At 40.6% G+C, this 15759-nt stretch overlaps 1 protein-coding gene across 1 annotated transcript in view; it reads right to left on the bottom strand.

Annotated features, from left to right (window-relative positions):
- Positions 1-370: 370 nt before the first annotated feature.
- The window catches only part of tmtc3 (transmembrane O-mannosyltransferase targeting cadherins 3), a 48765-nt gene continuing 33376 nt past the window's right edge, over positions 371-15759 (bottom strand). Inside the window, exons 8-14 of the mRNA XM_047393058.1 lie at positions 14602-14750; positions 11133-11253; positions 10859-10970; positions 9655-9758; positions 8666-8835; positions 7473-7699; positions 371-3023 (exon numbers count right to left, since the gene is read on the bottom strand). Coding sequence (XP_047249014.1) covers positions 2158-3023; positions 7473-7699; positions 8666-8835; positions 9655-9758; positions 10859-10970; positions 11133-11253; positions 14602-14750 — 1749 coding nt within the window. The 3' untranslated portion in view covers positions 371-2157. The remainder of the gene's footprint in view (positions 3024-7472; positions 7700-8665; positions 8836-9654; positions 9759-10858; positions 10971-11132; positions 11254-14601; positions 14751-15759) is intronic.

Genomic DNA, 15759 nt, shown 5'->3' with positions numbered 1-15759 from the left:
TGTCCATCTATAGTTCTTAGATCTTCTCGGAACTCTTTGCATTTTCCTATTGTCCCATTGTATTGATCGATCCGTACATTCAAACTAATGCCTTCTGTGTTGCTGCACTCAATCACGACCATTAAAGCAGTGTTAATAATAAGGCACTGTAGTATTCAACTCACTTATTAAACATTAATGGTAGTGTAAGTTTATATTTGACCCAATATGTAAACTCTTAATTTACTATATCTCCATTCTTGTTTTTAAAAATAATTTAAGATATACATTTAATAATTTCATTCAAGTTGACAATGAATAAATGTTTAAATCAGCTACAGTTCTAAAGAGTTGGAGTTGTGTGCGAGAGAAAGACGCTCGACCATAATCATGCCTTTTAATCCCACTTTATTTAATAACCACCACCAAGGGTCTTATAAAAATCTTAAATTGTGAAAAAAAAGAAAGAAAGACAGTAAATGAGGTAAAACTCAATACATAGCAAACTGGATGCTTCATGGTCCAAAGCTGTACCTTCTTAATGGAACACACTGTTAATCAGTTAGCATTTAACACTGACTGACACAGGCTCTGACCAAACACATGATGGATCTGACACAGTAAAAAATAAAAATACTGGACTCAAAAACACACACTGCCATAGCTTTAACCTGGAGAGTAAAAAACATAATACTAATAAATAACACTGGATATGAAACTCTGAATATGAATGTAGATTAATATTTTTAGAGCCAGAAAAGATTAGCGCACAGCAATGCCTTTAAGTAGTACCGCCTCACTGATTCTGACAGAAATCAGTCTGTGCCGCCTCCATCATAACAACCATAAACAACAAATCTCAGTCTTGTGGAGAGAAACCAATAACATCACGGGAGCTGTGAAAATCTTGATTTGCTCACGAGAAAAAATGCAGCTCTGCAAAATTTACATTAGAAAGTGTAGAGCGTGTCGCATTGATACAATTACATGGCTGCCTTGGCTTAGTCTTTACGTTGAGGCAGTCCTGTTATAAGGTGCAGAAATGTTTTTGGTGGTCTTTCTTGAAGAATTGGTTGAATATGCAGATTACTTCAAAGACAGCCAGTTGGGTCTTATTTAGTGGTAGAATGAAAAAAAAATACCCCTTGGCATTGCCAGAAACTGCTTGTAAACAATAGAGTCTGCAAAAACGATTAGAAAATATCTAACCTCCAAATGATGTCTTGGTTGCAGTGAGTCGTTACATCATCCTTATTGTGCAGAGAGGATGGAGGAAATCCATGTTTTCCAAATGTGCTAAGAAAATTCCCCTCTTGAGGTGGAAGGAGCTTTGGAAAATGAAAACACATGGTGCTGCTAAGGAGGGGTGTGCGTGATCGTTAACCGTCATATAAAAATGGGTGTCACCCATGTAGAAGCAATGTCCTCGGGACAGTTTACTAAGAAAAACATCCAAAACATCCACCTCTAATAAAGCTGCTGCAGGACAGAACATAGCCGTGAAAATGGAACAGATTGATCAGGGTTAACAGTCTGGAAAAGGACCTTCAATCAGATTGTGAGGTGAAGGCAGCTAGAAATACAAAATACGATGTCATAGCATGAAGTGCCAAGTGAGATCAATAAATTTAAGCTGCTGTGACGGAGCATGAGCTTGTAGTGTTAGAGGTGTTTGTGTGTGTGTTCGTGTGTGGGAGGGGGGGTATTTTGCTTGCTGTGTGGTTTATTTTGAGCTGTGAAGTGTTCTGTTACGGTCCTGCCTCAGAGACGTGTGGGGAACAGGTCACTTCCTTTAATTGTCCGTGATACAATCATTCTTTTTTCTTTTAAACAATAACGGAAGAGTGACACATCTTATTAAACACAAATCCAGTGATAAACAATAATCACACACACGGAGCAGAAAAAAAGAAAAGAAAAGAAAAATGTGTGAAATTCACATTCAGTTGAAGCTCACATTTACATCTGCAGTGGGCTTAAAATAGATCATTTGTTCCATATAGTTTTATATGATCTAAGATTTAAAAAAAGGAAAAATAAAGACGGACACTGAGCAGTTCGAAAGATATGAAGAAAACATACAATCTCAGCTGATTAAGAATACACATTATTAAGGGGAGTGCTGTGTTATTCTAATGAGCTTTGATAAAGGTTCTCCAGTACTGAGATGCACTATTATCAATCACCACTTAATATACGCTCTATCTCCTCTAGTCTCTTCAAGGCTGCTGCCCTTTTTTCCTCTATATCTTTTATCTCTTTAGTGGACTTGCCCTTAGTCCGTTTGCCAGCCTGTGTACTGTCAAAAGGTTCTGTTTGGTCTGCACCCCCACCTCTGAGTCCTTCTACTGAGGATTTCCGCACATTCTTCTCCTCTCCGGTGCTCTTTCCAACAGCATCAGCACCCCTCCCTTCCTTTTTGCCCACAGCAATCTCTTCTGTTGCTTCCTGCGGCTTTTCCTCCCTGGGTGACAAACGGGCTCCCTCTTTTGAAAGCGGCTCCCCTGCTGCGCTCATGGCAGCCATTTTACTGCGTACAATGTTCAAATGACGACGCACATACTCCTCATTCGGAGCCAGGGCCAGAGTTTCCTCGAGGCATCGCTCGGCCCGCGGTAAGTCCCGTTCTTCGAAGAAGACCACACACAGGTTATGTTTTCCTTGGACGTTGGTAGGGTCCATTTGCAGAATGCGTTCAAAGCAAGCTTTAGCCCCGTGGGTGTCCTTCTTGTGGTTCATGAGGATGTCGCCTTTCAGAATCAGGCCCTTTATGTGCTCAGGGTGGTGGCGCAGGAGCTCGTCTAACACAGGCAGTGCATCAACCTCACGTTTAGACTGAGAGTAAAGCAAAGCCAGGTTAAACAGCGCGCTGCGGAACCCAGCCTGCAGACCTATGGCTTTTCGCATCCAATGTTCAGCTGCAGCATTTTCATTAGCATCCATGGCCAGCATGCCGAGGTTGAAGTAGCCATTGGCATCATCAGGCTCCTCTTCCACATAGGTGAGGAAACGACGGTTGGCTTCAGGCCAGAACTTTGGTTCTCCTGAAAGGAAGCAGACAGTTTAAAATCAAGGTCTGACCCTGCACCACAAATATTTTCAATTAAATGCACAAAGTCTGAGTAGTTTTTGTTTAGAACAATAGATTGTCTTGACTTGAAAATGTGAAATTCGGGAAAAGCTGACCACCATCAAAACCAGTGTAGGGAATAAAACCTGTTTTAAGAGTTACAACAGACACTCATAATGGAAGGGTTGTGAAAAGAAAAGAACATATTTGCTTGGAACCCTTTTGTTTCAAACCCTACTATGCAAATGATTATTTGTCAGTCAGTCATCTGTCAGTCATTTTCTACCGCTTATTCCATAGTGGGTCACAGGGGAGCTGGTGCCTATCTCCAGCAGTCTATGGGCGAGAGGCAGGGTACATCCTGGACAGGTCGCCAGTCCATCGCAGGGCAACATACAAACAACCATGCACACACTCATTCATACACCTAAGGGCAATTTAGAGTGACCAATTAACCTAACAGTCATGTCTTTGGACTGTGGGAGGAAGCCGGAGTACCCGGTGAGAACCCATGCATGCACGGGGAGAACATGCAAACTCCATGCAGAAAGACCCCAGGCCGGGAATCGAACCCAGGACCTTCTTGCTGCAAGGCAACAGTGCTACCAACAGCGCCACCGTGCTCGTTGCCAAATTGTTGTGGTAAAATTTGACTCTCTAGTCAGACCTGTTGTAATTTTTCCCCAGACATGCTGACTAAACCCTGCACAGAGTGGCATCCTTATCTTGCATTCTCCAGCCCTGGAGCCCTTCCTGAGACTGAGCAGAGCTGAGTAAACTAAACCAAAACATAAAATTAGGCCTGCAGCAGGAGGAAGTGTAAGAGAATACTTTTATCAGGTCATGCGAAGTCATAACACAAAGTTATCTTCTAAATTTTCTATTACATTACAAAAAAGAAATTGGCTCTAGAGAGCTTTATTTTAGCAAGTTTGCTTTAGTCCAGAATCTAAAGACATTTCTAGATCATAGTTCTGCAATAAACACCCAAACACACCTCCCCCATTAAAGCTCACTTATCTCTTTCACATTGTGAATGTTGATCTGCCAGCGAGTGCTTTCATGCAGTTGGGATTGCACAAACAAAGGGGTGTGTCCTACAACTTGAAGCATTCACCTGAGTGATATGTATAAAATGTGTGTGAGGGACTTTCCCTATATCTGGCTGAGCTTGGTGTTTCGATCCTCATGCAGGTGTTTTTAGAACATAAAACTGCGATGATTTAAGCTTGATTTTTCTTTTCAGATTTTTTTCTACTCCACACAAGGTTATTTGAGCAACTGTTGCTCATGTGACTCATGTTTATTTAACTGCTGTGTTTGAGGCCACAAATGATAGCATGCCTCAAAAATCTGAGCTTCACACAGACCTTCTAGCAGCACCTTAGTAGGCAGGCACAGAGGATGATATCTGTGTCACGCAGGCTCGCTGGTCGAGCAAACAGCAGAGCAGACTGTAAGCCAGGAATTCTTCCTCTTTGGAAATGGAATTTGTTTCCATGAACTGGAAAGTGCTGAAACACCAGTGTCAACATCCACAATAAAGCCAGCTTGACATTGCTGAAGGCTTTTGACCAAGAAAGAAACAACTGCTCCAAAACTGACAGCTTACAGCTCAAGTGAAACTCACAGCTACCCACACGAACAAACCAAATGCCTTCTGGAGAAAGGTTTTATTGTCACAGAAGCTGAGGATTGAGCCATCACCCCTAAATAACAAAAAGCATGTTTGGGAGGAGTCAACGTGAGGCTTTCCGGCCTAAGAACACTGTGCCATCTGTCCCACATGAAGGTGGTAGCATCATGCTGAGGGACTGTTTGGCTGCCAGCAGTAATTATTTATTACACAAAGTCAACAGCATAATGGTTTAAATTTAGACAGATTTTGGTGTTTTAACAAGAAATGAATCCTAAAACACATTGAAATTGGTTTTGGAATGGACAAAGCATGCTACTGGGAAGGTTGTGGGCTAAAATTAAAGGTCAGGTCTGTGGCAGAAAACCAACTTATTTAACACTCCTATTCTGCAAACATTCAGATAGAACTATGCCAGAAGCTTATTGCTGTACAAAAATCAATCACTAAAGGCTAAATATTGTTTTTTTCATGCTCATGATGAATGTATGTACCTTTCTCACCGGTACTGTGAACACCAATGTTATAAAATATATGTGTAAATATCAGTCAGTCATTTTCTACCGCTTATTCCATAGTGGGTCACGGGGGAGCTGGTGCCCATCTCCAGCAGTCTATGGGCGAGAGGCGGGGTACACCCTGGACAAGTCGCCAGTCCATCGTAGGGCAACACACAAACAACCATGCACAAACTCATTCATACACCTAAGGGCAATTTAGAGTTACCAATTAACCTAACAGTCATGTCTTTGGACTGTGGGAGGAAGCCGGAGTACTCGGTGAGAACCCACACATGCATGGGGAGAACATGCAAACTCCATGCAGAAAGACCCCCGGTCGGGAATCGAACCCAGGACCTTCTTGCTGCAAGGCAACAGTGCTACTAACTGCGCCACCGCGCAGCCATGTGTAAACATATATGTGCATATTTCACTTTCTTTAAAAATATCATGAATTTAGTGTTTTTTAAGCTTGATACTTCTAAACAGTGAGACAAGTCAACATTTCTAACTGATGGCTGGGATATAACTCTTCTAATGACATAGGAGCTGAGCATGGTGCAAAAAGAAAGTTAAACCACACTCCAAAATCGGCTTAGTTTCACATGGCTAATTTATTGCTCCAGGAAGTACCCAGCTTCACAAAGCAATATGATTAATATAATCTTTCAGTGGTTGAACCTTGACTTTATACGCTGCTCAAAAAAATAAAGGGAACACTCAAATAACACATCCTAGATCTGAATGAATGAAATATTCTCATTGAATACTTTGTTCTGTACAAAGTTGAATGTGCTGACAACAAAATTACACAAAAATCATCAATGGAAATCAAATGTATTAACCAATGGAGGCCTGGATTTGGAGTCACACACAAAATTAAAGTGGAAAAACACACTAGAGGCTGATCCAACTTTGATGTAATGTCCTTAAAACAAGTCAAAATGAGGCTCAGTATTGTGTGTGGCCTCCACGTACCTGTATGACCTCCCTACAACGCCTGGGCATGCTTCTGATGAGACGAAGGATGGTCTCCTGAGGGATCTCCTCCCAGACCTGGACTAAAGCATCCAACTCCTGGACAGTCTGTGGTACAACCTGACGTTGGTGGATGGAGTGAGACATGATGTCCCAGATGAGCTCAATCGGATTCAGGTCTGGGGAACGGGCGGGCCAGTCCATAGCTTCAATGTCTTCATCTTGCAAGAACTGCTGACACACTCCAGCCACATGAGGTCTAGCATTGTCCTGCATTAGGAGGAACCCAGGGCCAACCGCACCAGCATATGGTCTCACAAGGGGTCTGAGGATCTCATCTCGGTACCTAATGGCAGTCAGGCTACATCTGGTGAGCACATGGAGGGCCTTGAGGTCATCCAAAGAAATGCCACCCCACACCATCACTGACCCACTGCCAAACCGGTCATGCTGAAAGATGTTGCAGGCAGCAGATCGCTCTCCACGGTGTCTCCAGCACACAGCAAACCTTCTTGCCACAGCTCGCATTGATGTGCCATCCTGGATGAGCTGCACTACCTGAGCCACTTGTGTGGGTTGTAGAGTCCGTCTCATGCTACCACGAGTGTGAAAGCATCACCAACATTCAAAAGTGACCAAAACATCAGCCAGAAAGCATAGGTACTGAGAAGTGGTCTGTGGTCCCCACCTGCAGAACCACTCCTTTATTGAGTGTCTTGCTAATCGCCAAAGATTTCCCCCTGTTGTCTTTTCAATTTGCACAACAGCATGAGAAATTGATTATCAATCAGTGTTGCTTCCTAAGTGGACAGTTTGATTTCACAGAAGTTTGATTTACTTGGAGTTATATTGTGTTGTTTAAGTGTTCCCTTTATTTTTTTGAGCAGTGTATTTATCTCTCGTGCTTACCAACAGGTTTCTGTTGGATTCAAAAGCTGCCTCACCTTCCAGTAAAACCTGCTGCAAGTAAAACTGATCATTTAATGTTTGTCTTGTTACGGAGTCAAAAAAAAAGGTACTGACAGAAACTTGGCTCAGATCACTTCAGAATAGGGGACAGTTCTTAGGAACCTGGTCACACCCTGTAGGTAATAATAGGTTACTTTCTTCATTCATTCCAGTTTGCATGGTGCTACAATATATAAGTGACTAACAATTCAATGCTTTTAATGTTCTCACTCTGTCAGTCAGTTTGGATGTTTCACATGTGTGAACTGGTCCAGGTTTTACTAATAACGAGTCACAGTCGTCCACAAATGAGTTCATTAGAAAGCATTAAGCTGGATCTTCTCTCTTTCTCGTAACTCACCAGACTCCTGCATGAGAAGAGCTGAATTAAAAAGCGCCAGTTTGTGGCGCGGGTTGAGCTCCAGGGCGTGGTTAAAATTCTTCAGGGCTTCAGGTGGGTCTTTCATCTCGATGTTAACGATGGCAAGATTGTACCACAGGTCGGCGTTGGTGCCATCAAGTTCTAAGGCTCTGAGGTAGGCATCACGGGCTTCTGTCAGCTTGTTCATCTTCAGCAGCAGCTCCCCTCTGTCAAAGAAACAAATAAACTACATGCTGTAGACCTGAAATACAGACTCGCGCCATTCGTCTGCAACGACTTTTTAATTTAAGTAAACAATTTGCTACAGTAAATGTATTTATCTCTCTTAATTTCACATTTTGTCACATTAGGGTTAAAAATTTTTAATTTTTATATTGGGATTTTATTTCATAGACCAAAAAAAGTAAGGCAAACCTGTGAAGTGGAAGAAAAGTAGAAACTGCTTTTCTATTTGGCTACCGTACTTTTATACCCGCTCGCCCCATCCAAAAACAAAACAAAAAAATCCAGTTTAACCAAATTCCTTTAGCCTATTAAGTAAATACACCATAAATACAGGAGCTGCATGAAGGTCTTGTGACACCTAGAGATGTGCTACAAAACATTAGTGAACAAACAAGTGTCACGATGTCCCATAAGGATAAAACTGTAAAATAGTTTAAAGTTGGATAAGGTTCCCCAGCTTTGAACATTTCATAGAGTAATGTTCAATCCATCATCTTAAAAAATTGAAAGAGTCTGACACAACCGACTCTGAACATCACCTTGAACACATCATCTGCACAGTGCGGATGATTTTCATCAGCAGGAACAGAAAAAGTAGTCATAGGTAAAGGACGATGGGTGGAGCTCAACACAGGGCAATCCAGGAAGAAAAACTGTTACAGACTGCCTGTGGCAGAGGTCCACCTTGCAACAGGACAACAATACAATTGAATACAGTGAGAGTTGTAGTGGAATGGTTTAGATCAAAACAAGGTCCTGTGTTTTCAAATCTGCAGCGAGATTTGAAAATTGCTTTGCACTCATTGTGTGCTTGAGCTAATGCAGAGAACTCTGTGTGGGTCTAGCACATAAAATCAAAACAAAGCACTCAAATTTGTACTTTTAAGGGGTATGAATACTGTTACAACCCATTAATTCAAACTGGAAACAAGTTCAGAAAATCTTGCCTGCTGATGTAGGCTTGTTTGAAGTCAGGTCTCATGCTGATTGCTTGTCTGTAGAGCTGATCAGCTTCCTCCAGCCGTGAGTCGTTGGCCCGGATCAGATTTGCCAGGTTTATGTAAACATTAAGGTGATTGGGGGCTACACGTGTCGCGTACTTCTTACCCGGAATAACCTGATTGGTGTAAAGAACCAAATATTGTCACAATAAAATAAGAAGAATGCGATTAATCTCAGTAACACAAAGAACATTTATTGTTTTATGGGAATAGATGGATAAATCCATTAATTTCACTATTGTTGCTGGAACTATTGATGGCATATTCATAGCTGTGGCATTTAGTGTTAGTTGGGTTTCAAAGTTAGTTTTATCCGTTACAATAGCAAACAAAGTAATTAGGAAGGGTGTGGTGACTTCAGGTAGTAAACCAGAAGGGAGTTAAAAGCTCTGTTAAGCATCCACTGTCTTCATGCCAAATGAGTGGAGTTAACTGTCCATGGGTGCACAGTAGTATGCTGCACTTTACTTTCTTTTGAATGGTGGCAAAGACCAGTCCCAGAGAGAAATCTCCTTACACACACACACACACACACACACACACTCTTGTTTTGCTATATGTAGTGAGGACCATGTGTTGACTCCCATTGACTTCCATTGATTTTCAGTCATTTTCAACCCTTTCTATGCCCTAACCCTGACAATAACCCTAAACCTAACTATTACCAGTGCATGCCTAACCCTAACCTTAACCTAAAGTCAATTCACACCTTAGTCCTAAACCTAACCGTTACCAAAATAGGTTGTGAGGACCAGCAAAATGTCCTCACTTTGGTACAAACGGTCTTCAATTTGATGGTGAAATTGGGAACATGGTTCTCACTGTGATGCCAAGACAGGAACACACACACACACACACACACGCGCACACACACAATAGTAGTATTTGGTGATGTAGCTATCAAGGCATAAAGTGTATGTGAAATGAGAACTTACCTGTGGCATGAGAGATTTGGCAACCAGATAAGCTTCCTCTGCTTGTTTAGACTTGTTCAAGTTCTTGTAAGTTCTTCCAACGTTCATGTGAGCCCCAATGTCATCTGCAGCAAGAAATATACATATTACCAAATGAACAATTTTCTATGCATTAAGTTTATTTCATGTTACCTAATCTGAAGCCTAAACACCAATGAAGGTGTGATGCATTTGAAACTGATCTGTAGGATTCAGGTAGCAACATAAATCCTGCTGAGAACTATAATGATCAGCCATCAACTATTAACGATGAGAAGAACATATTTCTGATTAGTACGGCAGGAAATCCTCACTGGGTTAATGTGTTTACATTATTAATCTCGGGAAAACACTTGTGGGTGGGGAACCGACAAAGTGGAAGGAATGAGAAGAATCCCCAGCCCCAGCCCCCCAAAGAAAAAAACAAACAAACAGTGAAGGGCCAAAATAATTGTTTCTGTACATTGTATGAAGAAAGGCGCAGTGTAGCTTTTTTTTTTTTAGCAATATTAAGAAATCTAGTAGATAGACTAATAGAACCACAGGCTGGCTCTTGACTTTGTGAGGAGAGACGAGATCAAGAGCCACTATAAACAGATTTAATGCACCAAAAGTCATCTCTTTCACCACCTCATCAAAATGGACTCTTTCACTTCCCCATCCTTGGACAAAACTCCCTCTTACATGTTTACTTGCACAGCATTATTCACAGTGTATATTTAAACTGTCCTTGATTCTTTTCATTTCTCCTGGGTCTGAAACAAACTTGCTTGTGTTTTCCTGTGATTTTATCCGCAGTATGGTTGTTTTTATTTAGGTCAGGAGGATGTCCAATCTAATTTCTTTCATCAATTCACTTAAAATCTAGATCTGCATCTAAATCTTATTCCCACAACTGCATCTTTTCAAAGCTGCTTAATCGATAAATTCGGATCTTCCACATATGCATCCCTGTATCGATGCAAATTAGTTAATCTTATCATTTCAAACCAGAAGGTTTCCAACTCCCAGTTGGAAGGACTTTGTTAAAGACAGAACAATGGGTATTTTGTGTCTCTGAAACACTCACAGCAAACCAAAACAACAAACGTTCTGTGAGATCTGGATTTTCCAACACATGTACGATACCTTCAGTTTATTGAAAAATGTCAAAATGATTTAAGGATGAATGACTGAAGTCGCTCACCTGGTTGGACGCGAGTGGCCTGGAGAAAATACCGCAGAGCCATTGCATAATTGTTCTGGTTCTCTAAAGCGTGGCCAACATTGTTCCACAACTTGGCATTGTTTTTGTTAACCTGAAACAGTACATAATTTATTAAGGAAAAAGCCCTCTGAAAAAGGCTGATTGATTAAAGCTGTGTTACCTATTAGACTTTAATGGAGACTTTTATCACAGGGTAAGCAAACGTTCCTTCAAGCACTGGAAAACCGCCAAAATACTCATACTAAGCTTTTACCTTCAGGGCAGAGGTGAACAGGGTATATTCCGATTCCCAGTCCCAATTCCTGTTGAAAGTTTTCACTGCATGGGTGGTTAGCAGCACGCCAATCATCAACCAGGAAATCTTCTTTAAATGTCTGTGACAGTTTTAGAAGGTGTTTAAATTTCTCCTTTTGGCAATAAGATCAGTCACAGCATCATACTGATGAGACAAGTCAAGTTCATGTTTTACTGCTCAGGTGCGTGATAATTCTATGAGTTTTAATAAAACACACTGAGGGATCAAACACTGTTCACAAGCCTCATGGAGGCACTGCAAAACAATGTTCCAACTTTTTATGAACCAACAAAGCAAGAAACACCATAACATCCAGATGAAGATGTTCTGATAAGATGAGACCAAACTTGATGTAAGTGGAGTGTCCCAATAACAAGCAGTAATCAACCCTAGCACCTCAAATTGAGCCCATAACTCTAAACCTAAAAGTGGGCACAACTATTTACAAGGATCCAAGACAGCTGGAAGATCGCTTTTAAAGTCTTTCAGATCACTCCACACTGCTTCTTACGTTTTAACTCTCCTCATCATGTGAAACAAAAACACCATTCATCAGACATTATATCATCAGCTCCAGCACTCTGGTAAATCAATACATTTCAGACAGAGATTACTTCATATTAATGTCCTTAACCAGTACAGAGAAATAAATGGTAACAACATAAAGATCTACAGTGCCTCGCAAAAACATTCATAGCCCTCATGTTTTTTGCTTTAAGTCTTGAAATGGCAACTTTAATGAATTTTATCAGGATTTTATGTGAGACCAATATAAAGAAGTGCTTCTTTTGGGAAGTGGAAGGAAAATGATAACAGTAGCAATGATGTTTAAAGCAGGGTTAGACTTTTGAAACAATATCCCAATCTTTAAACATTTCAAGGAACACCACATTATCTGAATGAAGAGTAAGGCACAACAGCAAACCCACCAAGACATTTCAATCAGAGAAATGGACAAGCCACACCTATGGAAACTCTTGAGATCAATAAGCTGAGGTGAGAAAATCTGTTGATAGAGCAAGTTAGTCTCGCACTCCAAAAAACCTGGCCTCTATGCAAGTCCTGTTTACAGATTTCCACAAGCGACAAGGAACAACAGATAATGTGAAAGAGCTTTGGTCAGATGAGACCAAAACGGATTTAATATTCAGCAAGGCCCTAAAATATGTTTCAAGGTGGAGGTTCACCTTCCAGCATGACGACTCTAGTATACAACCAGAGCAATAATGGAAAGCTTTATATGAAAGCATAGTCAAGTGTCAGAACGGCAGAGTCAAAGTCTGGACCTACATTCAATAGAGAATCAGACGCAAGGCTTGAAAACTGATTTTTACATACGGTATTCTACATCAAGTCTGACTGAACTTTAATTGTTTTAAAAAGAAGAATGGGCAATTTTGTTTTATTTCTTGAATTGTAAAGCTGGTAGAGACCAAAGGACCTGCAGCTGTAATACAGGGAGAAGTGAGTTGCTGAATACAAATGTTGAATCCAAGAATCTTTAATTTTTTTTTTTAAGGACATGTTCTTTTCCTTCCACTTCACAATAATTATTTACAGTGGCAAGAACAAGTATTTGATTCACTGGCGATTTTGCAGGTTTTCTACTTGAAAAGCATGTAGAAGACAAATTTTTATCATAGGTACTCTTCAACTGTGAGTGAAGGAATCTAAAACAAAAAAAACAGAAAATTGCATTGTGTGATTTTTAAGAAATAAATTTGCAATTTATTGCACAACATAAGTATTTGATACCTACCCTACCAACCAGTAAGAATCCCGGCTGTCACAGGCCTGTTAGTTCTTCTTTAAGAAGCCCTCCTGTTCTCTACTCATTACCTGCATTAACTGCACCTGTTTGAACTCATTATCTGTATAAAACACCTGTCCACACACTCAGTCAAACAAACAAACACCAACCTCTCCACAAAGGCCAAGACCAGAGAGCTGTGGAAGGACATCAGGGATAAAACAGTAGACCTGCACAAGGCTGGGATGGACTACAGGAAAATAGCCAAGCAGCTTGGTGAGAAGACAACTGTTGGTGCAATTATAAGAAAATGGAAGAAGTTCAAGATGACTGTCAATCTCCCTCAGTCTGGGGCTCCATGCAAGATCTCACCTCGTGGGTCATTAATGATCATTAGGAAGGTGAGGGATCAGTCCAGAACTACACGGCAGAACCTAGTCAATGAGTTGAAGAGAGCTGGGACCACAGTCTCAAAGAAGACCATTAGTAACACACTACGCCACCATGGATTAAATCTTGCAGCGCACGCAAGGTCCCCCTGCTCAAGCCATGCATGTTCTGGCCCATCTGAAGTTTGCCAATGACCATCTGGATGATCCAGAGGAGGAATGGGAGAAGGTCATGTGGTCTGATGAGACAAAAGTAGAGTTTTTTTGGTCTAAATTCCACTTGCTGTGTTTGGAGGAAGAAGAAGGATGAGTACAACCCCAAGAACACCATCCCTACCATGAAGCCTGGAGGTAGAAGCATCATTCTTTGGGAATGCTTTTCTGCAAAGGGGACAGGACGACCGCACCATATTGAGGGGAGGTTGGATGGGGTCATGTATCAGGAGATCTTAGCCAGTAACCTCCTTCCCTCAGCAAGGGCATTGAAGATGGCCTTACTGAGGGTAGGGGAAACACTGGAGGACTGGTCCAAAATCCCTGCTGCAGTGTGTGCAAACCTTGTCAAGAACTACAGGAAACATCTGATATCTGTTATTGCAAACAAAGGCTTCTGTACCAAATATTAAGTTTTGTTTTTCTAATGTATCAAATATGTATGCCATGCAATGAAATGCTAATGAATTACTTTAAAAAATCACACAATGAGATTTTCTGGATTTTTGTTTTAGATTCTGTCACTCATAGTTGAAGAGTACCTATGATAAAAATTAAAGACTTCTACATGCTTTGCAAGAGGGAAAATCTGCAAAATTGGTACTGTATCAAATATTTGTTTTCCCCACTGAATGTATTTATTTTTTATTTCATTGAGACATATTGTAAACATTACTTCATATGTAAAATACTTTATATGTAAAAAGTATTTCATGCAAACAGGTATCTAGTCATATCACTACTTTGTGCTGGTCTATCACAACAAATTTAATTAAAATACTGCAGTTTGCCAGTTGTAACATGACAAAATAAATTGAGGTTTGAACTGAGTCACTGAGATAACTTCAATGAAGTTCAATTTCTAATTATTGTGACAACTTTCTGCAAACATCTGACTATTTTAATTGCAACATTATAAAAAGACAAAGCTACAGAAAAAATAATTTCCTCCACTTAAATCAAAAATTACAACAAAATGGCAAAGAAATTTAAAAACAAACTGGCATTTTGTTCTGAAGTTGTATTTTTTATATTATTTCAACCATAGCTATTATTATTTTGGACATTTACTTACCCTTTATGCGAGACCATCTTAAATCCATGTGCTATAAGAACACAGAATCCCATACTGGGAACATAAAGTACCCTCTCTGCAACAACAAAACCCACAGGAAAGAAGAGGTTGGATGCTGGAATGAAGGGCAGGACGATCAAAGATAAGGCCTGAGAGGTAAAAAAACAAAGATCAAATTTATAAAGCTAAGCTTCAACCTCCGTGAAAGTTAGCTATGATAAAAAACTGCTTCTAAACTTGACCATGTTGTCTCAAGAGTTTAATATGGTGCGATAGCTGATGGGAGGGTAAGCCAATCACTTGAATGCTCTCTCAGTAAGTAAGCAATGCAAAGCAATATTCAAAATGAGTTGACTGTACAGGTCCTTCTCAAAATATTAGCATATTGTGAAAAACTTCATTATTTTCCATAATGTAATGATGAAAATTTAACATTCATATATTTTAGATTCATTGCACACTAACTGAAATATTTCAGGTCTTTTATTGTCTTAATACGGATGATTTTGGCATACAGCTCATGAAAACCCAAAATTCCTATCTCACAAAATTAGCATATTTCATCCGACCAATAAAAGAAAAGTGTTTTTAATACAAAAAACGTCAACCTTCAAATAATCATGTACAGTTATGCACTCAATACTTGGTCGGGAATCCTTTTGCAGAAATGACTGCTTCAATGCAGCGTGGCATGGAGGCAATCAGCCTGTGGCACTGCTGAGGTCTTATGGAGGCCCAGGATGCTTCGATAGCGGCCTTTAGCTCATCCAGAGTGTTGGGTCTTGAGTCTCTCAACGTTCTCTTCACAATATCCCACAGATTCTCTATGGGGTTCAGGTCAGGAGAGTTGGCAGGCCAATTGAGCACAGTGATACCATGGTCAGTAAACCATTTACCAGTGGTTTTGGCACTGTGAGCAGGTGCCAGGTCGTGCTGAAAAATGAAATCTTCATCTCCATAAAGCTTTTCAGCAGATGGAAGCATGAAGTGACCCAAAATCTCCTGATAGCTAGCTGCATTGACCCTGCCCTTGATAAAACACAGTGGACCAACACCAGCAGCTGACACGGCACCCCAGACCATCACTGACTGTGGGTACTTGACACTAGACTTCTGGCATTTTGGCATTTCCTTCTCCCCAGTCTTCCTCCAGACTCT

The sequence above is a fragment of the Girardinichthys multiradiatus genome, chromosome 2 (assembly GCF_021462225.1).
Source record: "Girardinichthys multiradiatus isolate DD_20200921_A chromosome 2, DD_fGirMul_XY1, whole genome shotgun sequence".
NCBI lineage: Eukaryota > Metazoa > Chordata > Actinopteri > Cyprinodontiformes > Goodeidae > Girardinichthys > Girardinichthys multiradiatus.
This window is presented reverse-complemented; position numbering and strand designations above follow the sequence as displayed.